General features: G+C 39.7%; 1 protein-coding gene across 3 annotated transcripts in view; it reads right to left on the bottom strand.

Annotated features, from left to right (window-relative positions):
* The window catches only part of LOC125611173 (E3 ubiquitin-protein ligase SMURF1-like), a 75,186-nt gene extending 50,184 nt beyond the window's left edge, over window positions 1-25,002 (bottom strand). The window contains exon 1 of one of the 3 annotated variants that reach the window (XR_007341303.1): window positions 24,908-25,002. Coding sequence is in view for 1 of the 3 variants with exons in the window: in XM_048785219.1 (XP_048641176.1) it covers window positions 23,142-23,184 (43 nt within the window). In the remaining 2 variants the exon portion in view is untranslated. Of the gene's footprint in view, window positions 1-22,007; window positions 23,115-23,141; window positions 23,508-24,907 lie in introns of those variants that run through there. The other 2 variants (XR_007341304.1, XM_048785219.1) reach the window with 2 other exon arrangements.
* Between the last annotated feature and the right edge of the window lie 2,122 nt (window positions 25,003-27,124).

Here is a 27,124-nt window from a genome sequence, read left to right as displayed (position 1 = left end):
ATTAATAGAATAAAGGAAAAACCCACATTAAAGCTAAGTTAAAAACTAAAAATGTAAGAGTTAAAACCCTTAAAAGACAGGAGTAAGTTATTCATTACCTTGAATTAGAAATGATTTTTTTTCAAATAGTACCAAAAGCACAACAATTTTTTTAAATTAAGTACTTCACCAAAATTTAAAACTTTTGTGCATCAAAGGGCACTATTAGCTGAGCATGGTGGCACAGGCCTTTAATCTCAGCGGCTCAGTAGGCTGAGGCAGGGTGAGTTCAAAGCCAGTCTTAGCAACTTAGCGAGGACCTTAACAACCCAGTGTCTCTAAACAAAATATAAAAAAGGGCTGGGGATGTGGCTCAGTGATTAAGCACCCCTGGTTCAATCCAGGGAGGGAGGGAGGGAGAGAGAGAGAGAGAGAGAGAGAAAGCAAGCCAGCCCACAGAATGGGAGAAAATATTTGGAAATGATAAATCATATTATAAGAGTTTGGTATCAAGAATACAGACAACAAAAAGACAGCTCAATCATCTGACATTTCTCTAAAGAAGTACACAGATGACCAACAGGCATGTGAAAACATTCTTATCAGTCATTAGAGAAAGCAAATCAAAATCATAAGATACCATTTCATGCCCATTAGGATGGCTATAGTAATAACTGAAAAGAAAGCAAAACAAAGTCCAAATGACAGAAAATAAGTGTTGGGTAGGATATAGAAAAATTGAAACCCCTGTAACTTGCTAGTGGGATGGTAGAATGATGCAGCACCTGTGGATAAGTTCAGAAATTTCTCAAAATTTTAAACATCCAATTCCATATGATCTAGTATTTCTGTTCCTAGGTACATGCCCAAGAACAATGCAAACACAGGTTCACACAAAAACTTGCCCATGAACATTATATATTTTACTCAAAAAGAGGAAAAGAATCTTAATGTTAACCAATGAATGGATAAACAACTGGTCTGTCATTCATAAAAGGGGCTGGGGTGTAGCTCACAGATGGAGCAAGGCCTGGGTTCCATCCCCAACAACAAAATTAAAAAAAAAAAAAATTAGGTAGTTAAATATTGATACACATTACAACATGAATGAATCTTAAAAACATTATGCCAAGTAAAAGAGTCCAGACACAAAATGCCACATAACTCGATTCCATTTTTATGAAATGTCCAGAATAGGTCAATCTATACAGACGAAAAGCAGATCAGTCAAGGTCAGGGGTGGGGGAATGAAGAATGGCTGCTTAAGGTGTATTAGGTTTCTTTTGAGGGTGATGAAAACATTCTAGAGTTAGACGGTAGAGATGGCTAGACTGCACTGGGAATGCACTAAAAGCCACTGGATTAATTATACAGTGAATTTTATGGTGCATGAATTTTTATCTCAATTTTTGAAAAATGAGACAGCTCTTTTATACTGATATGGGAAGATCTCCAAGATACATTGAGTGAAAAAAATCAAGGTACAGAATTGTGCATAGTTCACTCTCCCTGAAAAAGGGGAGGGGTTGGGGAAGTAGTGGGTGCCCCTGGGGAGAGCTTGAAGGCGGGGCCAGTGTGAAGAGACTTCCTTTCCAAACATCCCGTCTTGTACAGTTTAAATGCTGCGCTGTGTATATATTACCTTCCCCCAAAAAACAAATTAACCTTTTTTTAGAAGAGTAAATATTTAAGTAAAGGGGTAGTTATATAATGAAAATTTGCTCATGGGAAGGTTGTTGACCTATGCTGGAGAGAAAGCACTGGGAATGAGAGTCTCTGTGTGTTTATCTAACAGTGATGGACATTGGAATGATTTTTAAGAATCTGATTAGGCATTTCCCCAATGTAAGAGTATGTAAACAGTGTGAAGCTAGAAGGCTGTTTGAGTATGTGACAACAGGCCTGACTGGCGACAAGGCTCCCCAGCAGGCAGTCCATGGACCCAGGTCTCTAGGGTCAAGAAAACCTGCCCTCCCCTCCCTTCTGCCTGCATCCACTTCAGATCTCTCCAACCTGGGGCCTTGGGCACTCCCTGACAGTCAGTCAGTCCTCCATGTTGAAAGCAGCCTGACCACACTGTTTCAATGATGCATGGGAAAGGGTGTATAAGATTCTCATGATTATGGTCCAAGCCTCATTTTCAACTCTTGACTTTGAAGATTGTCCCTAAAACTTAAATATGGCTTAACTCAAGTCTGTGAAGTCTGCAGGTACACTTGCAGGTGTCAGACAAAAGGAAGTCCCATCATTACCACTCCCACCTACCATCTACAACACAACCCAAACAAAGTGACTAGTTTCACCCACACTCCCTCAGACTTGGATGGTTTCCACTCCTGTCAGATCACCACCAAATAAATCCTCTCTCCGAATCTTAAGATTCTTTCCAGAAGCTCCCAGCAATTCTACAATGGTAGAACCTCCCCAAGAGACTGGAGAGAAGAGCTGGCGCTTCCTGCCCTGTCTCCTTAGGTCTAGAACTAACAAAATAAATAAATAAGTAACCACACTGGAAGCCCCATTTAGGAGCAGATTTTGCAGCCTGAGACTTAATTTGAGGAAGTATTCTGCGAAACCTCTGAAGACAGTCTAAATTTAGATTAAAGTCTTTCACCAGCCATGCCAGCCTCTGCAGCGAGGGAACCCGCTCACACAGCAGTGGGGGGCGGGAAAGGGGGAGCAACCTTAAAATACATATAAATGTGTCATCGCTGAGGAAGTGAAGTGGCACTATTCAGCCCAAAAAGATTCTCTCCTGGCATTACCAATATCTTAATTCTCAATAAAGGGTACAAAAGACCTGCAAAAACTTTTAGGGAACGACAGTGAAGTGAGGAAGACAGATCATCTTTATAAGACTTGAAAAGAGCAACAAACTCCTGGGTGTACCAGGGTGTCAGCCTTGGCATAATCAGGATCAGGAAGCGACACGTTGTGGGAAGCGGAGTTCCCTAACACTGAGTCAGGAGTGAGAGGAAACCAGCTGCCCACCTGTTCTTTTTCCATAACACCCTGCTCTTCCCAAATGTGTCAAGGCAGACCTTGAACTTGGAGATAATAAGTCAAAACAAAAAACTGGTATAACTTGAGACTAATAACAAGAGAGAGAAAAAGCTATATTCTATGTTTTTTTAAATCTTGAAGACTAAGGCTGGTCCATATAAAAGTTAACCGTATCGAGTGTTCCATTTCTAAAATAAAATTTAAATATTACATATCATTTTAAAATTAACGTTTAGTACCTCTATCCTACTCCAAAGCAGCTTCTATTTTGCTGACCACATCTGTATACAGATGTTAGCAGGTAATTTTCAGAAGATAAAAGAAGAGATCCAACCTCAGTGGTTCACACCTGTAATCTCAACTACTTGGAAGGCTGAGGCAGGAGGATCACAAATTTGAGGCCAGCCTGGGCAATCATGTCTCAAAATAAAAAATAAAAAGGGCTAGTGGTATAGCTCAGTGATAAAGTACCCCAGGGTTTGATCCCTTGCAACAACTAAATAAATAAATTAGTAAATGAATGAATGAATGAATAAGAGTGATATTTTCTCTTGTTCTTGAAGATTTGCATTCTCCTCTCCTCCCCACCCCCAGTCAGCTGGGAAACATTCCCAGATTCTGCTCAAGCTTAGTTTGGAACTTAAGCTCAGCCTTAAAAGACACTTGGTCCAGGAAATGCTTCAGATCACAGACCACTTAGAATATTCTGTTTACCCAATCCCAAGAGGTCTCTTTCAAACTGTTTGATAGGCGGTTTGGCAGTTTTATATTTTCACTCCAACCTCCGGAGCATTGCTGAGACATAAAATCACAGCACCGCACCCAGGACAAGCTCCTCAAACCCTGCAGAAAGTCACTGTACAGACAGCACCCACAGGACTCCATGCAAGAATCAGAGGTGCCAGGGGTCACCAGGCCTCCATCCTCTGCCACTGTGTGGGTTACCTTCACTGCGCCACCTCAGGAGCTACTGGATGCCATTAGCAACAAATGACGTTGGACAGGAGAAAAAGTACCAGAAGAACCTGATTTAGTATTTTTGAAATGTTAAGTGTCCTTAAAGGCTGACTCAATTCAACTGACATCAACTATCCTGCCAAACACTGTTTTTTACATAATCACAATTTCACATTATTTCTCTGGTTTCTCCTAGACAACTACTGGTGTTGTATTTGGGTACCATTCAAAATGTCTCCAAGATCCAGCAATGATGGAGACTCATAAATTCTCTCCTAGACTTGATTCATGGGTTCACAGGCTGATGAAGCAAAACGACAAACTGCTCCATCTCAAAGTGACAACCATCACCACGAGACTCAATCAAATAGAAAGCAAAGTTCTTTCACAGGGAAATGCTGGAGGAATGAGCCAAACAGTAACACAGAGCAGAGCTGAACCAAGAACCTTCAAACTCTGGGAAATCACTGAAACTTAATTTTTTTAGTGGAACTATAATTTACAAAGTATCATTTCAAAAACAGATGCAATAAGTAATAATAAGGAAAAGTCTATTCTGATTTTTAGTAAGTAATCAATTAGAGTATAGGTCAAGTTGTAAATGGCAATTAAAAAAAATATTAGGTTGGTAAAGAGGGTGGACATTTGGGGATAACAAATATTCTCCTTTCCTCTTATATTCTTACTCATCTGTGTCCCCATTAAGCCAGAGCCATTTCCTCTGCGCACAATCCTTGGACTGATATGCTTCCTGGAAAGGTCATGGGAGCTCCAAACTTTATGATGGTAAGAGTTTAATTTGGAGATAAAAAAGACAAAAGATTCAGAAGCCATCATTAACTTATAAGCTAGGAAGCTAAGTAACTTCACAAAGCGGTTCAACTTAAGTCTACTTACAAAATACTGTCAATGAAGCCTTGACAAGCCAGCAACTACCAGGCCCTGGGCATCAGCTGGGTTACTTCATCCAAGCCAATGAGGTGGCAACTGTCTGAGGCTTTGATGTGCCCAAGGCCACTAGAATGTGGTAGAACTGGGTTACTAACTCCAGTCACGAACAAGTACCTACCTCATGAGTTTACTGAGAAGACGAAAGACAATTCATGGAAAGTGCTTAGCACACTTCCTGCCTAGCATAAAGACTTCCAAGATTGGCAAAAACCTTTATTATTATGGTCCAAAGTCACCCAGCTACTGGGCAGCAAAGCTGGAATGGAACCCAGGCCAGTTGCGCTGGAAAACCCATCCTCTCCCCACTACCATGTAGTTTGCAAACCTGACCTCATTTCTATAAAAAAGAGGCCAAAGGACAGAAGGGGCATTCAAAAGATTTATGTCCTGGGGTTGGGGATATAGCTCAGTTGGTAGAGTGCTTGCCTTGCATGCACAAGGCCCTGAGTTCGATTCTCAGACCCACAAAAAAAAAAAAAAAAAGATTTATGTCCCAATCCTAAAGCTTTAAGCTAGTCCTTGATAGCATCTGATTCCTGAATCTTTGCGGGGAAGCTCGGCAATCCAGGGCAGAATTAAGGGAAAGAAAACAGGATGGGGCTTCCACAGGATCTGCCTCCCCACTGAGCACTTCAGCTTTGACCTCCCTTGCCCACAGCCAAAAGAAAGGCAAAAATCGCCACACAAATACAAACTTCCCATCATTAGTTGGTCTCCAATTAGTACTTCTAAGGTTTGAAGAAAGTAATTACAATAAACCAGTAACTGCACTTCCCTGAGCGTCTACTGCATTGTATCTGGACGTGCGGCATGGCGAGCGCTTGTCAGTGAACTTGCTTGCAGATACTCCTCATCCCCTCTAGATGGAATGGTTTTTCAAGGGCCAAAAGGGATCTGAGTTACCTTTGTAACTATTCCCTTCCTCTCATCTCTATGCCCTTTATTACAGCCAGGACACTTTATTTGATAAATGTCAATGTTTTGTTTTGTTAAGAATCTTCATAAGCCATTTAATCACTTAGCCACAATAAAGGAGTCCTTGTAAAACACCTGGGAAGACGGGCCACGTAGCAATGGCGGGAGCACAATAACACAACACTCACCACTTCGAGAAAGAATAATTTATTCCCTCATTAGAGCAGTGTCGCCAAGGTCCTTTGCAAGTAGAAGCAGCAGCAGCAGCAACAGCAGCAGCAGTCCCCACTTCTAGTATCCTCTCAGCACTGACTCTGTGTACCCTTCCTGGCTCTTTCCATAGCTAGAAGGTGGCAAGGCCAGGACTGAACCTCAGGCCACTTGCCTCCAGCCCCTCAGGCCTTCCCTACCTGCTACTGGATCACTGGGTCCTGTAGTGCCCTCTGGGCATGAAAAAACTGTGCAGGTTAGAGTCGTTTCTCACCTCCTGCTCCCATCTCCCACAATCCCCTCTGCTATCACACTCCAGCCCAGACCCCTCATATGCCCTCTGATCACTCTACCTGCTGTCACTTTTACTTCTGTCACCCTCTTGCTCTGCTTGGTTTTCGCTGTATGTTACTACACAGTCCTTCTGCCCATCCAGATCTTTCCAGAGCTCTTCAAATTGGGCCTCCCAAGTAGTCAAATTTGAGACCCACAAGGAACTCACCTTTCAATCTGGCACTTTTTAATGTCACTTTACTGTTTTTAGTGACTGTCTTCCTCTGTGCTGTAAAATTCCTGGTAGAAACTTTTTTTAAAAAAAAATCTTTTACCCTTGATGCTAATTATTATATATCACAGTAATGAGTGCAGACAGTGAATATAGCTTTGGTGTTCAGCTTCCTTTAGAAATAACTTGACTAAGATAATCATTATCAAATTTTAATTCAAAAATGATAAGTAATAATGTTAAAGAAGCAAGTCTCATTAAAATAACTTATTTCTCCTTTGCATTTTTCAATAAGAAGTCCTTTTTAAAAACTATGTACATCTCTTTGTGTGATAACATTTTGGGGTAAAGTACATTATATGTGGTATTTGTTTATTTAAAATTATTGTTCTTTAATTAATTGCTCCTTTGTTCTTTAACAAACGATCAAATAATCTGGGGCTCACTCAAAATGTTATACACTTCACAGCAGCTAAAAAAAAAAAAAAATAGGCTGTATCAATCAGGAGAGGCTGAGATGGTACAGAAATAAATTAACAGGGGCTTATTCCTTGCTGAAACTACCTATGCAAGGTGGGTCTGAGAGGGACAGGAAGGAAGGGCATCCTTGGCTCCAGGGAACCGATCAGGGACCCAGGCTGATAGAGGCTCCAGCACAGGTCACACAGCTTCAGGGGGACTGCATGATCAGAGTGGAGGCACTTAATGCCCCAGTCCTGGAGTGGGACAAGTCACCTCTCACAAGTCACTAGCCAGAGTTAGCCACATGGTCGCAACTACCTGCAAGGCAGCTAGGAAAAGGTGAAGAGTGCCTATACACCAGGGAGCAGCCCAGGAGATTGGAAAATGGACCCATCCCTGATCTACATTACAGGAAAGCAAGGTACTCATCAGTGCATACAGTGCGCTATCAAATGCCTTAAAAGAGGCAGGAAGGGGGAGAGGAGGGAGCGTAGAAAAATCTCTAGAAGAACACAGGGGAAAGGAGTAAATCCATGTGAGAACAGGCTGGCTGTCGAGGCTCAGGGAGGGAGACTGACTTTTAATGGCTATCCTTTTATATCACAGGCATGCATTATCTATTTAAAAACAGCAGCTAAAATAAATGTTAAGCTATGAGGTGTGCACTTGAAGTTAATGAGCTTTTCTTTTCTGAATAAAGTCCAATCTATTCTAGTAGAAGAAAGACTGAATCCTTGACTCATCCTGCTTGAAACTGAACAGGCCTGGTACTGGCACGGCCATGTCCTCTGTACAGTCTTGCTGGGAGGTCACAGGCTGGCATCTGTTTATTCTAAACATCCACAGCATCACGACGCAGGTGATGCAAGAAACACTTCAGTTGATTAACTATCTCCACTGGAGAATAATTTTTCTTTTATGTCAACTTAGGTACCATTTTCCAAAACAAAACTCCTTTTCTACAACATAAAGGTATTTTGGGCACTGTTTAACTCCACCCTACACAGAATACAGTGAATAGACTCTCTCAGGTTTCTGAAAAGAAGACACTGCTATTTCTGAATATAATAAAACATGGAATGCACAGGGATACGGTCTTTTACAAAATTAAGATCAACATCCTCAAATAATATTCAAATGTTGCATGTGCCAGATGTGCCAAGGAGCAGCTCCTGGGGCTCAGGACAAGGTAACCCAATGGTACATCTGTTCCTTTTGCACGGTTGTCTCAAACAAAAGTAGAATCCACCAACATTCAGTGGATGAGGCAAACCATAAATAATGCAATAACAGTTCAAGTTCCCAAAAAGACTTCCATAATTCATTGCAATATTAATATAAAAAAAAAAGACCTTACAAAAAAGATAGGCTTATACCACCTCATTTACATCATTCTAAACAACAGTTTCTCTTAAGAGAAACTATTGCTCTATTGAGGTTATATAATATCTTCGGAGTTTTACTTCTACATTTATGATAAGAATATTACATAGCAACTTTCTATTATACCAAGCTGGCACTTAAACAGCCTGTGACTATCACTCAAACTCTACAATACACTGTCCACATTTAAATTTTAGTGGAAAATCAACTAGCACACATTGCTTTCAAATATCAATATTATGCTTTCTAAACTGGTTGTATCTAAGGCATTATCCTAGGCAGTCTCTCTGCCCATAACTGCTATTCTAAAAGGTTATGGGCACTGTATTTAACCTGCCTTTAGCTTCCAAACAGATCTATCCAACCAATAGCAATGACTTCCAAAACCACTGCTCATATTTTTCCTAAATCATTAAAGAAAAGCAAATAAGCCAAGTTGTCAAACCCATCTTGGTTCTTGTAATCCATCATTTAAACCTACAGATGATTAGTGATGATTAAATTTAGTTTAGATGATTAAATTTAAAATTAATGATGATTAAATTTCCAATATTGCAAAACACATGGCCAAATCCAACATAAGTTTCCGACAAAACAAAAATTGAAAAGAAACTTTAGATCACACTGTGTTATGTTTAAAACAAAGACACATGGCATTAATTTGTGGGTATGCAAACAATTTCCAGGCCTTTCAACTTAGAGGCCCATCACACCACATCTCATGGATTCTAAGACACATTTTTTCATGTTGTAACATCTCTGAAATCTTCAAGTGAATCCCATATTATAGTTACACTTTTTAATGGTACACTAAACAATGATGTGATTTTCAGGCAAAGTCATCTGAGAGTCACCGAAGTAAGACAATGTTAATATTAGCTGATTTACAATGTCCCAGACAGTGCATGTGTATTATCTCATTTATACCCACAGAAACACTCTGAAGTGGTTCCAATCATTTCCCCCCTTTTTATAGCCAAGGAAACTAAGAAAGGCTGTCACTTGTCTAAAGACTCAGGCTGGCTGCAACCCAGCCCTGGGCCACCCACCTCGCTGACTCCACAGAGGAAGAGCTAGGGGTCTGAGACAGCCCATCACTGACCAAGGCCAGGTTTGAAATCTCAGCAAATAGTCTTATAAGCACCTTTAAAAAAAATTTATATATATATATATATATATACACACACACACACACACACACACACATATATATATATATATAGTGAAAAATAAAGGCTCCAGGGCTGGAGTTGTGGCTCAGAGGTAGAGCGCTCGCCTACCATGCATGAGGCACTGGGTTCAATCCTCAGCACCACATAAAAATAAAATACAGATATTGTTATAACTAAAAATAAATATTAAAAAAAAAGAAAGCCTCCAAATATCAAGAACAGACATCAATTCTAAGCATTTATTATGAGGAATGGTTGGTAATCATTTGCCTTACAAAAAATTATATTTTTCCATAAAAACTAAATTATCTTTCTCTTTCTATACATTCTGAATACAATTTACTAACAATAAAAATATATATAAGGTTCCTTTTTAAAAATGCCCTATTATCTCTAGAGAAATAATGTAAGAGTATATTCCTACACTCTGTACCTTAATTTTGTTTAAAACTTAGTATTAAAATAGTCTCAAGTAAAACAGCACTATACAATAATCCAGGACCATTCTACAACACAAAAGACAATGAAATTTACGGGGGTAGGTTCACAAATAGAAATACCACTCCTCACCCTTGGCAGAAATTCTTGGCATTTTTTACAAAAATACATGTTTTACTTTGTACAACTAAGAATACGATAGGCTTCTTTTTCAAAATAAATGGTAGCTTGACCATCTCCACACTAACATACCCAAAGCTAATGTAATAAATTTCAAAAGAAAACCACGGATGTTATCTAGTTATAAGTTGCCTGCCTTGCCAGCACTCACTTTCCAGTCCCCCCAAAGGTTCCCATCCTGTATTTTGGATGGGACTAACCCCATTACTGGGATCCCAAGATGGACCCCAACTGTCCAGCCAGCACATCCCATCAGTAGTCACAGTGGATCATTCAGAGACAACACTTGACCCGAATTAGGCCACCAGACAAGAGGATCCGATTCCCAGGACTTTGACTCCAAGACTGAACTGAGAATTCGGCACATCTCCAATGAGCCATTTTGTCATCTTGAATTGCTCCTCCTTTTTTTTGCTGGCTCTAAAGCGAGAAGCAAATAGTCACGGGAGCCACTGGCCACCACCTTTTGAGCACAGGGGCAGGAAATGGTCAACAATTTCCTGGTCACAGCACCAGGAAATGGAGAGGAACAGGCCCCTAGATCCACTTTAGGATTTTTAAGTTAATTAATTGGATAAAATTCTCTCTACTGAGCCAATCTAGGGTAGGTTTGCTGCTTAAATCTAAAAGTATCCTGCTTTTTAAAGATAATTAAAAAACCAGCGAAGAAAGACTGGGCAAGAGGGAAATGGGTGCTCTCGCAGGCACCCATGTCGGTTCCCACAACCCTTAGAAGAGGCCAGGAAACCAAAGGTAATGAAGATGGGCCAAAGCCAAACTTAGAAAATGTCAGGCATCAGCTCAAACCCTGGAACTGTACAGCTGCCCAGGAGAAAGAAAGTTTTTAGGTGTCACATAGTCAAAGAAACCCCAAGCCTGGCTGATGACAACTTGTGATCACCCAGCCCCTAAGCCCCTAACACACAACAAGAAGTGACCTAATTGCTCTTCAACAGATGAATGGATAAAGAAAATGTTGGACATATACACAAGGGAATATTAGTCATAAAGAAGAATGAAATTATGGCATTTCCCAGTAAATGGATGGAAATGGAGACTATCACAATAAGTGAAAATATAACCAAAGGCCGAATATTCTTTCCAATACGTGGATACTAATTCACAATAAGGGACCAGAGAGGTCCCTTATTGTGAATTAGTAATTAGAGGCCCCTTATTGTGAATCCTTTCCCTTCATTCCCCTTTGTCTAATCCAGTTCACTGGATTAAAGGGGAATGAAAGGAAGGGATGGGAGATGGGAATAGGAAAGACAGTAGAATGAACTGGACATAACTTTCCTATGCTCTTATATGGATACACAACCAGTACAACCATATCATGTACAACCACAAAAATGGGAATTATACTCCATGTATGTATGATATGTCAAAATGTATTCTACTGTCATGTATAACTAAAAAGAATTTTAAAATTCTTTAATAAAAAAGAGACCTACTGAGAGATGTGGCCTCCAGTGCCTGACCAGAGGTGGCCAAGGAACCAGTCAATAAGAAGGCCCTTAATTCTTTCACTCAACTAGCATTTGCGAACTCCACCAGGTGCCAGGCAATATTTAGGGGGGACGCAGGGACACAGGAATAAAGATCATGAGGCCCCCAGCTCCATGGAACTTACATGATAGGAGCAGAGACAGAAAAGCAAAGTGACTGGCCAGCCAGGTGGCTGAACGACCAGAAAATACCATGCAATGACAAGTGCTGTATGCACAGGCTACATGAGAGTGTAGGAGTGACTTCAATGACGATCCTCTGAGGTGGGGACACTTAGGTTGGTATTTGAATGACAAGAAGCTTAAAAAAAAAAAAAGTCAAAAGGAGGAGCATTGGAGCATTTTACCAAAGGGGATAAAAAGAAATAATTCACGCAAGATGCTAAAGCAGGAAGAAGCTTGCCATGTTTTAGGACCAGGGTGGCTGTGCCTAGAGAATAAGGCAGAGTGGCACAGAGGAGGCAACCAGCAGGATCTGGAGCAACTCTGATTTTATTCTGAGTGGCTTCCCACTGAAGGCTTTAAGAAAGGAAGAGCATGATGGGACTCATGCTCTGAAAAGATTCTGAACAGGTGAGTAGATGACTGGCTGCAGCCAGGAAAGTGGGTGTGACTGTAAGGGAGAGTGCAGAGGACCCTTGGCAGTGGTGGTACAGTTGTGAATCCTCATTGTGGCAGTGGCTGCATGAATCTGTACATGTGATAAAACTGCACAGAAAGCTACACACACACACACACACACACATACACACTCTGTACATATAACTGGTAAAATCTGAAAAACCTCTGTGAACTATACTGATGGTGACTGTCAATCTCCTGGTTTTGTTGATGCCATATTATACAAGATGTTAAAAATAGGAACAAAAATAACTTTAAATTAGGAAGGCAGAAAAAAAGGCACACAGACTCTCCCTGTACATCTCATTCCAATCTCCTATGAGGTTATAACTACAAGAGTTAAAAACAAGAATCAACAAATGGGACTTACTCAAACTAAAAAGTTTTTTCTCAGCAAGAGAAACAATAAGAGAGGTAAATAGGGAGCCTACATCATGGGAACAAATTTTTACTCCTCACACTTCAGATAGAGCCCTAATATCCAGAGTATACAAAGAACTCAAAAAATTAAACAATAAGAAAACAAATAATCCAATCAACAAATGGGCCAAGGACCTGAACAGACACTTCTCAGAGGAGGACATACAATCAATCAACAAGTACATGAAAAAATGCTCATCATCTCTAGCAGTCAGAGAAATGCAAATTAAAACCACCCTAAGATACCATCTCACTCCAGTAAGAAAGGCAGTCAAACAACAAGTGCTGGCGAGGATGTGGGGAAAAGGGTACGCTTGTACACTGCTGGTGGGACTGCAAATTGGTGCGGCCAATTTGGAAAGCAGTATGGAGATTCCTTGGAAAGCTGGGAATGGTACCACCATTTGACCCAGCTATTCCCCTTCTCGAACTATTCCCCAAATATAAGGTTGTTTTTTTTTTTTTGGAGGGGTAAAGTACTGAGGATTGAACCCAGGAATGCTTTACCACTGAACTACATTCCCAGATCTTTTGACTGATTGATTGATTGATACAGGGTCTTGCTAAGTTGCTGAAGTTGGTCTTGAACTTGAGATCCTCCTGCCTCAGCCTCCCAGATCCCTGGTTTCAGTGTATACCACCATACTCAGCCAAGTATAAGATGTTTATTTTTAAAAAAAAAAAAAAAAAAAAAAAAAGGAGCCAGGGAGGAGAAGGAGAGGAAACAAGGATTCCTAAGGCTTCCATTTAAAGTACAGATTGCAAAATAAAATGAAAGTAGAAGCAGAACCACAGTGTGAAACCAAGTCACCACCGATAACAGGGTTAAACTGAAAAGGATTTAAAAAAAAAAAAAGGGTGAAAGAGATCTAGAGCAACTGGAGTTCTCCTATGCTGCTGGCAACTTGGTACTACCACTTTGGGAAAGTGTTTGGCAAGTTTTGTTAAAGTTGAACATATGCTCACTCACTCCATTCTAAGTATATACCCAACAGAAATACATACAAATACTACCCAAAAGATATATGCACGGACATTCCTAACAACACTATTCATAAAAGTCAAAACTAAAAAGTTCCAATTGCCCCTCAGAGGGTAAAGGGATAAACTATGGTATATTTCCATAACAGAATACTGAACAGCAAAGCAGATAAATATCTACAACCACACACAGCAATACGGATGGATTTCACAAACACACTGTTGAACAAATGACTGCATACAGTATGATTCCATTAATATGAAGTTCAAAAACAGGTTGTTGCAAGTCAGGATAGTGATTATCTTTAGGGACTGAGGGCACAGAAACTGGGAAGGAGATAGTACCAGTTTTGTGGGAACATTCCTGGTACTAGTAATCCTCTACTTCTTGATCTAGATCCAGCTTTCTTCAGCCTTAGTGACACTCTGGACTGGATAATTCTTTGTGTAGGAGTCTGCACTGGAGAACATTTAGCAGCACCTCTGGCCTCCACACAAAGAGACCAGAAGCACCTACAAAGCCATGACAAACAAAAATGTGTCCAGACATTGCTAAATGTCCCCCGCGCCCCAAGAACTGCAGATCTAGATGCTAGTTACACAGGTATGTTCCATTTATAAAATGTCAACACTCTGTTCACCACCCTTTAACTGTAGATAAGTGACATTTCAACACACACAAGCAGGGAGACCACTTAGGAAACTATTATAGGTATCCAAGTGAGTGGTGACAATGCCTAGGACCAGGGGTGATGTGGAGATGGGGAAAACCAGAAAGATCTGGGCAGGGTTTATGAGAGACAGGGGACAATTTCCAGGGAACAAGGAAATCAGGAGAATAGCAAAATGTGTGGTCTGAGTGACGTTTGGTGACACTAAGATGAGGCAGAAGAGAGTCAAAGAATCCTCAGAAAGACTGGGGTGAGGGATCAAATCATGAGCTAAACAGAGGAAACCAAATGCTGTCGTGTACACAAGAACATGAGAGCTCTAGACGCGTTTTTCAACTCTTTCCAACAGAAGCCTGCAGTCTGGTTTCCTGATCTCCCTCCACAAAGCTGACTTGGACCTGGTTCAACTTGTCTTTGGAAAAAAAAAAAAAAAACTTGTCTTTGGCTATCTCTAAGTCATCAGACCAGGAGAGTACTTTATCCTGACAAAGAGGACAGGTCAACCTCCCCAGAGCTCCAGGGGCTGTGGCTGGAGGCAAGTGAAGGGGGTTCCACCAGCCCAGAGAAAAAGCAAGGTTACAGCAAATCTCCTCCCATCTTCAGAACCAGCCCACAGGACTTCTACAACCACTCTTTTAACATCTTTGAAACAGAAAATAACACTCCAGCAGGATGATTTAGATTACAAGTGGCAACTAAATAAAATAGGGCAAGATGGGGCTGTCTGAGCAAGAGTTGATTATACTTGAACTTGAACTGGGCTGGGGGTTGGGAGTGAGAAGACCAAGGGTGGGGATGTGGCTCAGTGGTAGAGCGCTCACCTAGCACATGTAAGGCACTAGGTTCGATCCTCAGCACCACATAAAAATAAATAAATAAAATAAAGGTATTGTGTCCATCTACAACTTAAAAAAAAAAATTAAGAATTTATTTAAAAAAGAAGAAGAAGAAGAAGAAGACCAAGTCCAGATAAGCACGGGTGACAGGAACAAGATCACTTAGGGTAAATCAGATATGACAAATGACAATGAGTCCTGATTTTTTTATCTGAGCAAGTGGGTAAATTAAAAGAAGTGAGGAGGGAGACTTCAGAGGGGGAGGTCAGGAAGACTGTTTTAGACAGGTTAAGCCTGAGTTGACTACTAAGAGTGTTAAGGGAGGAGCATGTCAAGTTTCCAATCTTGCATAATTACAGGAGGGGGGAAAAGGCCCTGACCTAAAGCAAAACAAAACAGAAAAAAGCTCATGCAATTTTGTAAGTGTGGATTATCTTCACTACAGCCTAAGAGGAGTTAAATCAATGTCCCATGAGTAGATTTCCCATGTGAATTTAAAGATGCCTTTGAGTATTTTGCACCTGCACAAGAGATAGTTTTCCATTTAGGACAAGAGAACATCCCTTTCTCTCCTGTACAATCTGTTTTTAGAGAATAAAACAAATTGTGTGCTATTTTTTAACCTAGAAATAAAACACACACCAAAAAAAAAAAAGGCTTTTTTTTTTTTTTTAGCTTGGCATGATGTCTTGGCTCAAAAGAAGAATTGTCTATGAGAACCCTTTGGAAACCATGAAACAGATCTAAGGCATTAGTATCACTGACATGTACCAACAAGCACCAAATAATTCTCAAATATATAATTGGGAGGTTATACATTCAGAAAGACAACTTTCTGAATAAAACAAAAACTTTGGATTTTTTTATCCCACAGATCTAAGGGGGGAGGGCAGTATGCAATATATTACATGGAATTACCACATTTTCTACTTTTCTAGAGTCAGATATCAAAACTTCCTTTTTACGAATAGCTAAAATTAAAAACAAGCCCTTAAAGAAGTTCAGAGCATACATATTGTTTATAAATACCTGGGAAAATACTAAATTATTATTACTAGCTTGTGCAAGTTAGCATTTATACGTCTATTTTAGAGATGAGATTATTTTACAAAAATTTAGTCACAGGTAACCCCAAATGACGTTCCAAATAAATGACCTAAAACAGCAGGAGTCTTCAGAATCAAGACCCCAGTTTTTCAAAAAATCACTTATGGACCAGATCTAAGGAGTTTCAAATTTCTGGATCTGGAAAAAATAATTTAGGCTTATTTAGATACTCTAGAACAGCTTTTGGGGGGGAAAGGGGAGCTCAGAATATCAGAATAAATATACTCTATGGAAACATTTCAGAGCCATAAGACAAACATGCAAAGTATTTTACTCTGCAAAACCCAGGAGCCTTCCCAGTGAGAAAACACCTGGAAACGTGGGTATACGCTAGTATGCTTCTTTGGCCTTTAAAATACATTTGATACAATTATTTTGAATTTTCAGAACACCCTCATTCTAAAACGATTGCTACTGGCAATTAATGTGCCAGGTGCGCTAAGAAACTCTTAAAGAGTAGATTCTTTTTATTTTTTTAAATGACTTTTGAGTTTTGTTTTTGTTTTATTTTGCAACACTGGGGACTGAACCTAGGGCATGCTGGGCACTGAACCCCATCCCCAGCCCTTTTTATTTTGGGTCATAGGGATTGAACCCAGGGGCACTTGACCACTGAGCTGCATCCTTTTTTTTCTTTTTGAGACAGAATCTGGCTAAGTTGAGGCTAACCTCCAACTTGTAATCCTCAATCTTTCTGCTTCAGTCTCCAGAGTATTTGGAATTGCAGACATGTGCCACTGTATCCAGCTCCTTTTTATTTTTCAAGATAGAGCCTTGCAGTTGCCCAGGATGGCCTTAGAACTTGTGGTTCTCAATCTGCCTCAGTCACCAGAGTAGCTAGGACTACAGGTGTACACAACCACGCCCAGCTACATTCAATATTTTCACAATACTATCCTTCCAGTGATATCCTATACAAATGTTTATAAATTTATGTATATGTAACATAGTATACTCAAATATTATTTTTATACATAAATATACTCAAATACTATTTGAGATATATTTTATGTTTAAGGTATATACATATAAATTGTATCTCATATAGTAAATATACTATTCACTCTTCTGAATTTTGCTTACTTTCCACTCAGTAATATATCTTAGAGAATGTTTCACATCACAATAAAAGCACTATCTTATGCTTTTGAAAATCTACACATCCTTGGGGATACCTGATAATTTATGTAATTAGTTCTGTATTGATGTAACAAGTTCTTACTGATAATTGATTTCAGTCTTTTGTAATTTCAAACAATGCTGCAAATATTTTGCCATGATATTAAATAAATGTATAAATATACCTGCAAGAAAAAATCCTAGGGGCAGACTTGCTAGATCAAAATATACATATGTTTGTTGTCTGATAGCATCTACTAAATAAGTTTGCATTCTAAACCGAGTGTGTAAAAAAGCTGCTTTTCCACACCCTTATCATAGAATATTTCAAACTCTCTGGCTACATGAAGAACTGGTTCATTCTTAGTTTTAAAATGCGTATTTCATTTAATATGAATGAGACAATATTATTAAAAATTAGAATTTTTAATAAAAGAAAATGAATGAAATATATTTTCATGTTTGAAATCTACTTTTTCTTTTCTGTGAACTGTTCATATTCTTTAACTGTCAGGTTATTACCCTTTTTCTAGTTGATTTTTAAAAGCTCTTTATATATTAAGAAACCAGACTTTCGTTTTCATATGGATTATAAATTGTTTCTCCTAATTTACCTTTGCATACAGATTTAATTCTATTTTTAGCATGGAGAAATTTTCTATCCAGCTATTTGATTAAAATTCTTTATTGTTTATAATTGTTTTCATGATCTTTGGGTTTTTCAAAGATGTGTAATCTTATCATCTGCAAATCATAACAGTTTGGTTTCCTGCTTTCTGAAGTCTTTCTCTAGTTAATAATAATTCTGCTGGTTAGATCACCTCCTTGCTCCTGGTTTTAACAGGAATGCTTCCAAGTGTTCATCATTAAAGATGATGCCGGCTTTGTCTGGTAACTATTTCTCTACAGAGGTTTCTGAATCTGTTGAACTGAACAATTCATTTTATGAGTATTATCTTCCCATGCTTATCAATCAGTTCCATCAGTTTTCTTCAGTGTCAAAGAACAGCTTTAACTACATGGTTGTTTAGGCAAAAGAAATAATACCAATCTGGCAGGCATGGTGGCACATGCCTATAATCCCAGTGGCTCGGGAGGCTGAGGCAGGAGGATGGAGAGTTCAAAGCCAGCCTCAGCAACTTATCGAGAACCTAAGCAACTCAGCAAGGTCCTGTCTCTAAATAAAAATTTTTATTAAAAAAGGGGTGGGATGTGGCTCAGTGGTTAAGCATCCCTGGGTTTTTAATCCCAGGACCAGGGTTGGGGAAGGCGGGGGAGACTTAACATCAAATCTATGACTTGCAATCACATTATGCTATTCCATAAATAATTCATAACTGCTCATTAAAATGGTAAGTCCATCTTTATCACGCCTTACGCATTATAAAAAGGCAGATACCTCACATTACAGAGAGGAAAGCGGAGTCATGAAAAGGTTGTCATTCTACACGCCCCCTCCCTTTCTTCATTGTGCTACTTGGTGAGTTAGGCTCTGATTGCCCAGCCTGTGTTTTGGCCACCAGAAAGCACCATGGCCTTCAGAGAACTCAGCGGTGCCCAAAGTACAAAGAAAATGGGCTGCCATCTACAACTGAAGCTTCGCACATTCTCCTCCAGACTCCTGAAAGCAACCTCTAACTTGGATTCAGGAGCTTAAAACATCTGAAATGCATCACCCAGCAGCCAGCAGAATAGGTTCATGCTCAGTGATACATGATGTTGCCGACATTCCTCAGCCAATTAGAATTCCTTTCGGCTGCAATGGAGGTGCACACAGCTGGAATTGCAGAGCAGGGTGCAGCACCAGACGCATTGATTATACATTACTTTAGCCTTGTTTTAAAACAATAAAAGGTTTTCTTTCCGTTAATCCAGAAATGTGGAAACAACATTCCATTTAGTTTAAATATCCAAATGGGTTAAATTGCATCTGTAGACACAACAGTAATTCTAACATTTTTTAAAAAGATATGCTGATCCACATGGCTCAGTGCTTTTGTTTTTACAACACAGCTCCACTGCTCTCCTTTAACTACAATGGCCTTAGGGACTTTAGTCAGCTGAGAAAGAGCCAGAGAGTGTACTATGGACAACAAACAAATTTAAATTGAGGGTTTTTCTCTTGATAAAATTCACTTATCAAACAATAAACTAAGCAGTGGTTTAAGTTGCTCAATAATAAAAACAGATTTTTTAAAACATCTTTGTTTAAAAATATTTAGGCTCTAGAATGGTTTTGAAATTACAAAAAAAAAAAAAAATGATTCAAAGTAAGAATCCCAAAGGTTCCCCACCAGAACATCAGAGCACTGTGAAGATGTGGTAATATTTCATCCATTCTGAGTTTTTGGAACCACTTAATAAAATGCAGAATTTGGCTGTTCTAGCTTTTAAACAGTGCCCATAAATGTGTTACAAAACCAGTCTAGTTAACAGATCATTAAGCTAATGTTGAAATATGGATCTCCGCTCCCCCTCAATTCATAAGAAACTACTTCGTGAGTAATCCAGCCCCCAGAACCTCTCCTCCACTGAACCAGGATGAAAATTCATAGAAGAGAAGGGGAAATCCAACATTCAAGAAACAACTTTCATGGTTGCAAAAATATACAAGTTTTGGACTGAGAAATAAACCTAGAGTAAAAAACTATAAATTGATAGATCAGAACTACTTTTCAAATGAAAGTAGAAATAAAGTATAGGACAGATTTTGCCCCAGCATGGTGGCTCATGCTTCTAATTCCAGAGGCTCAGGAGGCTGAGTCAGGAGGATCCCAAGTTTAAAGCCAGCCTGGGCAACTTTGCAAATCCTCTCTCAAAGTAAAAAATAAAAAGGACTAGGGATATAATTCAGTGGTTAAGTGCCTCAGGGTTTAATCCCTGGTACCAAACACACACACACACACACATCACCCACACACACATCACCCACAAATGTTATCAAATCACAAAATCATCGATAGAACCTGTATTTGACAGAGGTGATTCCTTTTAAAATATAAAAGTAAGCTCTGCAGCAACATTTGATCTAACCTAGCCTACAAACTTAGATAATTCAGTACAAAGAAATGCCTTACCTGTACCCTCCTAACTTTGAGGCAGACTCCAGGGAAATGTCAAGTACACTGTGATACAGAGCTCGGCTAAAAACTAAACAGATCACTTAGTCCATTTTATCACAGTTGTTGAAATAAAGTTCTGTATGCCTTATTAAGTGAGGTTCTTTGCTGGTGCGATTGCTACTCTTCAAAATTATCTTAAGAGAAGCTTAACTATTTTGAATCAATTAGGTCACCTAGTATCAATCAATTCAAATTTTAACAGCTATTACTAACAACTGTTTCACTCCAAGTTGCAAAATCCAAATGCCAAACACAAACCACCTTATATTACATATGCTCCAACATTTAAAATATCCTTGCATTTCCATATACTACCAATGAAGGTCTTGTTCCCCTCCCTCTACTTGGAATTAGAATTTTTCTCTTCACAATATACAGTCACAACCAAAAGACATAAAAAACACAAGGAGATCTGACAATATTTCAAGGCATATAAGTATTTCAACTAAATGGTTAACATCAGAATAAAATTTAATATTTTTCTGAAGAGCACTGTGGAACCCTTAGAGCTCAAAATTCCATTCTTTGACCCAAAGTGGTGCAAATAATGTATCTGGGATTCATTTGTATACCACAGAAGAACAAAGTTCTTGCAAATCCTGCTTGAACTTCAAACTAAAATGTTCCGGAAAGTGTTTGATTTGTCAGTGAACTGGTAAGATGTCTGCAAGGTAATACTTTTTAACAAAAATCACTTGGTTTTTGTATATATTATGCCCCCCAAAGTAATGAAATTATTTTAAAACCATTTTCCTACTAAAATACCACAAAGACATTCATTAAAATTACATTATTTTAAATATAAAACTCATTCTTCTACTGTTTAGACCAGATTTCCAAAGCAGCTCACCATATTGCCCAATAGTTTTCAAAACAAAAAGGGTCCCACAGGAAGAAAGGAAAAAAGCATAAATGTAATCAATATATAAAATTAATGTGTGGCATAAATCCCTCAACACAAACTCTTGAATATCAGGAGTGAGAACAACAGAAAGTATACACACCCAACAGCAATTAAAAATAAGTGAGTAGCCAAATTGATACGTCCTGTGAAAAAGAAGCTCAACGAATGTTATAAGAGTTAAAATCTCATCTTATAAATGAGGAAACTGAGACGCAGAAAGGTTAAATAATTTGTTCCATATCATGCAGTTAATGATAGATCTAACCAGTCCAAGTTTCCTAATCGAAATCTAATGCTCTATTCACCAAATATAGTTGTGGACTCCATACACTAAATGTTCTTTAATAATCCCCATGTTTTTATTCTGGTTGTATTCCGTTATGCTCTTTGTGATATTCATTAACTAATTACAAAATTGCTCATTTTATATGATTTTTTTCAAATATCAAATGTGAAAATAAACTCTGAAAGCCTATAACTGAAGTATTCAACTTTTGAAAGATGACCACCCAATGTTTCAAATTTCCTTTAACCATAAACATGAGGCCAAAATGCCTTACCTTCAACACATTTGAGACTACTGGGATCACATAGGTACACAATCACCACACTCAGACCCTCTCATATCATTAATAACACCTACTGGGGGAAAGGTAAAAGGTTCTAAAAGAACACTTATCACCTGATCCTTCCCTGTCAAAGGCCACGCTAACTCTAAAGCATTTCTGCATCCATAACATCTAAACTAAGTTCTCCCTTTCACAAGGAAAAGACCCAGACCAGTCAACTAAGATGGGTTAACATATATATCCACCTGACACAAAACACCTTAATTAAAACCTATTCCTTCTAAAACATTCATCTCATTTCTACAAAAACTTCCCAAATCAGATACTTCTGCTTTTAACAAGAAAACTGAAAACAATCTGGTATCAATTGCAGGTTACATTGTAAGTCAGAACCAATGTTGTCACAACTACAATGTCCAAAAAAAATGTGATTTAACAGTAACCACAAATAACTATGTATACACAGAAGTGTCTGCCCTACTATAAAAGGTGTAGGTTTCTCCAGAAGCACAGATCCGGAGGATATACCTGTCACTTTACAAAACCAGGGTCTGGGATTGGGTTCATATTATCTGACCTGATAGCTTTATACAAAAATAACAACGCTTTTCTTAAAAGTAAACCCGGATCACTTAACAACTACAGACTTTCAAAGTAAATTCAGTTTGAAAAAAATTACCTATTGTTTTTACGGATTTTTTTTACCACTGACTTTATGGCTATGCATGTGCCATAAAATTTCAAAATGCTCACTCTTGCCTTTGAAAGAACCTGACTAGACCGCCTTTGGAGTCAACGGACTGGTTACTAAACAGAAAAATCCAGGGGGAAAAAAAATCCCTGACAGGCATTAGAATGAACTTTTTATTTCTTTCTCAAACTGAAAATATTCGAGTTTGGAAAGTCCCAAAGAAGAACCCTATCTGCAACACTCCAGTCCAGCCTTAGGGTAGAATCTGAAGCCCTGGGGGGTGAACCGGGAGGAGAGGCAGCAGCAAGTACAGAGGAGAGGGAGGAGGCAAGACAAGGCGGCAGGTTGGCCTAGGATCTGCTGTAGCAGAAAGCTCGCATCTCCGCGCATCCAAACCACCACGTCGCAGGCCCACAGCAGAGATTCGCGCTCACCCTTGAAGGTGGCACTACAGAGCCACCTAGGAAACACGGGCATTTCATTGAAGACTAAATGGGAGTGAATCAAGGAGCCTGCGCCTGTGCAGCTGCCACAGCCTCCAGTGTGCGGGAGGGGGATCGCGCCCAACCGGGGCTCAAGGGTGTTGAGTCGGGGTGACCGCGAAGTGCGAGACAGAAAACCAAGAACTGAAGAAGCATAGTCAGGAGCAGACAGTGGCCTGGCCAGAGGGAAAACGGAAGTGGACTAGACTGAAGCGCTGGACCACGGGAGAAGCGAGGAGAACCGGACTGGGTGACGCTCGCTACTACACCGGCTTGAGGAATTCGGGTCTGAAGGAAAGAAAGGGTGGAGGCCGCAAGACAGAGCGAGGGGGCGGGGCTGGGAGATAAGCGAGGGCGGGACTAGGTAGAGGAGAGGGGCGTGGNCTCTCCTGCCTAGCGCGCGCGGGTCCAGGAGCTCGGGCCTGGGGCTTCGTGCCTCTAGCGCACGGTGTGTACCCGGAGAGCTGGAGCTGCCCCGGACCGCGCACCTGGGCCCGGGCGCGGGTAGGAAGGCGCTGTCCGCGCACCGTCGCCTTTGGTCGTGACCACATTTCCTGAACAACTGATTTGCAGATGCGGTTGAGGTTCAGGGAATGAATTTGCTTTCCAGGTCTCCAGTGTCCTAAAGAGCTATGAAAGGGAGAGTTGCGTGAGACGATGGCCTGTACCTACACTAAGCACCTTGCATACGGGCATTCTATTCCATTTTTGAGTAAAGAGCTTTTAGATCCTGCAAGTTCAAGGGGGGGACTTCCCAAAGAGACAAACACTTAAGTGTACTCTGTGTAACCAGTGTGTTCTATTGACCTGTAACTAAAGTTGCCAGAATCGCAGGAAGTACCAAATATGGACAAGGTGAGCAGATGAGAAAGATAAAGTTGACAGGTAGATGTTTGCTATTATGCAATCTGCAGATGGTTAAACTAAACAGGAGCAATAGGCCTTGTGTTCACTTGCTTTTTGCTACATTTCCCCTCCTCCCAGAGTTGCAGATAAAAACTAAAAGCAATGCTTTCTCATGCAAGCAAATTCATCTCTATGGTAACATGTTATAGAGAGGAAATAAAGTAAATGTTATTAGGAAAAGCTGGGTTTGTTTATCAAACTTATACTTGATCCGCTTCCTAATTCATTTAACTTACAAATTCTTGGAGTGCCTTTATTTGGTTTGTGTCCCAAGGAAACGAGGGGCCCTTGCTGTATTCTATGAAGCCTTGAGCCTTTCCTGAGGTCACAGTCTTTAGATTAGAGACCACTTCCTAGAGCACTTTGACATGCCTCCCTGTCTCAGGCTAAGCCCAGTAAAAGCAGTCTCTGGTGGGCTGGTTTCAAGAGGTCCTATCTTAAAGCCTCAGTCCATCAAATAAAAGGCTGACCCCAGACCATTTCTAAGGCCCTTTGCAGCTCAGACTTTCAAGGATCCTAGTGAAATAATCAAGAGTATGAGCAACAGATCCAAATCCAGCTCTGCTTCCATTTGTGGGCAATTGTCGCTAGAATGAGCCCTTAGTAACTGTATGAATCTGACCAGGGTCTCTAATGCCTCCAAGTAATTCCTATTCTTCTCTCAAACCAGTCAGTAATTCCTGTTTGAAAAGCATCTTCCCTCTCCCTTTCTTTTTTCCCCTTCCTGCTTACAGGAATCCAGCCTCCAGTTCCTGTCCCCAGCTGTTCCTGACCTGGAAACCTTTCCTTGCTTCACCTCATTGTTTACTTACCTGCCGAGGTGTCTAGGCCTTTCTTTGCTTGGTTGTTTCCTCAACCTGTGAGTCACAAGTTTGCTTCTGGAGGTGACTGAAAGTCATTTCCTTTACTCATTACGCGTAGTTCATGTTGTCATGTGACTAGATACACACCTAACCGTATTTCACAACATCCTGATCAAGGAGGACTTTCCTAGGTGAAAGCTAATGTTTTATTCATTCAACAAACATCAACCACCTACTATGTGGCTAGGGACAAGGAACTCAAATCAGTCACAGCTTCAGCATTTTGAAGACTTGGATAACTGAAACAGACATGAACAGCTAACAGTGATTCCACAACAGGGATGTGTGCAGAGGACTAGAACATAGATTGCAGAATAATTCTGCCTGAGAGAAATGAGAATATCTCAGAAGATTCACAGAAGGCCTTGGTCTGGGGCCTTAAAAACAATGTTCAAGTTTGCAGGCTGAAGAACTGGGGAAAGGGCATTAGAGACAGGAGGAACAGCCTAAGCAAAGGCATGAGAATAAGAGCATTTTCCAGCTCAGTTTTCAGTAGAAGTACCATTGTGTAGCAGCACTATGTTCAGTCCACACACTTGACTGCATTAAAAGTTGACAAAGATGACAAAAGGTATTTGCTCACTAAAAAATCATCAACCACTATTGTATTACAAGGCTGTGAGCCTGGCCCTCATTAACTTTAAGGTCTATACGTTCATCGTTTATCAAATCTGTCAAACATACTCTTTTTCTAGAACTATCTGGAATAAATAGATACGAAATGTCAAACAATTCTACTGAGACAGAAATGGCACTCGGTGAGTCTCTTCAAGTGTCCTCTTTGCAATGGCTTTACAAACAGCAGTTTTGACCCTGGTTTCTGTGTAGGACTTGGCAGCTGATTTTATTTCCCTGAAATGTATCCCTTTCCGGTGTCAGAGTTATTGGGCATTTGAAACATTTTCCAGTTTAAGGAAAAAAAAAAAAAAAAAAAACCTAATAATTTTTAACCCTTATTTTTTGAATCCCAAATGTCTTTGAGGATCCGATAGACACTCTAGACCCTTCCCCCAGAAAAATTGAAATGTGCAAATACACATCATTTTTCACCTGATTTCAGTGGGTTTATGATTGCCTGAAACCAATTTGTGGATCTAGTATGGGACCATAAACCTTAGACTAAGAATTCCTACCCTAAAGGAAATGATCAAGCAAATAACACTGGGAGTATACCAGATGTACATGTTCGGGAGCCAGATCAGGAATAGACTCTTATATACAGGAATCAGTTGTGCTAAAAATTGCGCAGCTGTGACCCACACGACCCACATTCTCCCCCGACTCTACCACCACAGCTAATGCTAAAGAAAGTTAATGAAATTCTACATGTTTTACTTTGCTCATCTGTAAAATGGGGATAATACTATCACTCCTTGAAAGCTACTGGTGAGTCTTAAATTAAATCATGGATGTGGATTTAGCAGTCTAATACAGCAGGCCCTTGGTAAATGGTAGTTCTTATTAACACATCTAAAATGTGTGGAGCAGGCTTTGCTCCAAAACCTACTAGTGCTATTACCCTGAGGAAATCTGCTGGGATATTTCACAGAGGATCCCTAGTGGGACTGAACAGCTATAGCAAATGCCTCTTGAGAACACGTTTCTGTACCTGAGATGGAGCCTCAGAGCCTGCAGCCACATCAAAATTAGCCTTTAAGGTCACAGCCACAAATAGGATCTAGGCTTCTTTTGCCTTTCACCTATACATCAAATTTTTAAACAATTGGATGTAGAAAATTGGAACTTGTGAGCACATTTATTCTCTTGTTTTCTTTTTGTTTATTCATTTTGGTGCTGAGGGTTGAACTACAAAAAAACCCAGAGCTTCACACATTTTATAGGCAAGTACTCTATCAGTGAGCTACATTCCTAGCCCTTCATTTATTTATTCCCAGAGGTCTTTGGGCTTTTTCTCTGAATTAAACCGAAACTAAATATCACCACTATGTGAGCTTTGCTATATTATTATTGATCAGGTTTATAACTTAGTTTTTTTATTTTCATCATATTTTTTATAAAATAGACTAACATTTTATTTTTGAAAAAAACTAAGCAAAGTATACATAATCAAGCTTAATAGGAGAAGGAAGTCTCTCTCTCTCTCTCTCTCTCTCTCTCTCTATATATATATATATATATATATATATATATATATATATATATATA

This window comes from Marmota marmota, unplaced genomic scaffold (assembly GCF_001458135.2).
Source record: "Marmota marmota marmota unplaced genomic scaffold, marMar, whole genome shotgun sequence".
Lineage (NCBI taxonomy): Eukaryota > Metazoa > Chordata > Mammalia > Rodentia > Sciuridae > Marmota > Marmota marmota.
This window is presented reverse-complemented; position numbering and strand designations above follow the sequence as displayed.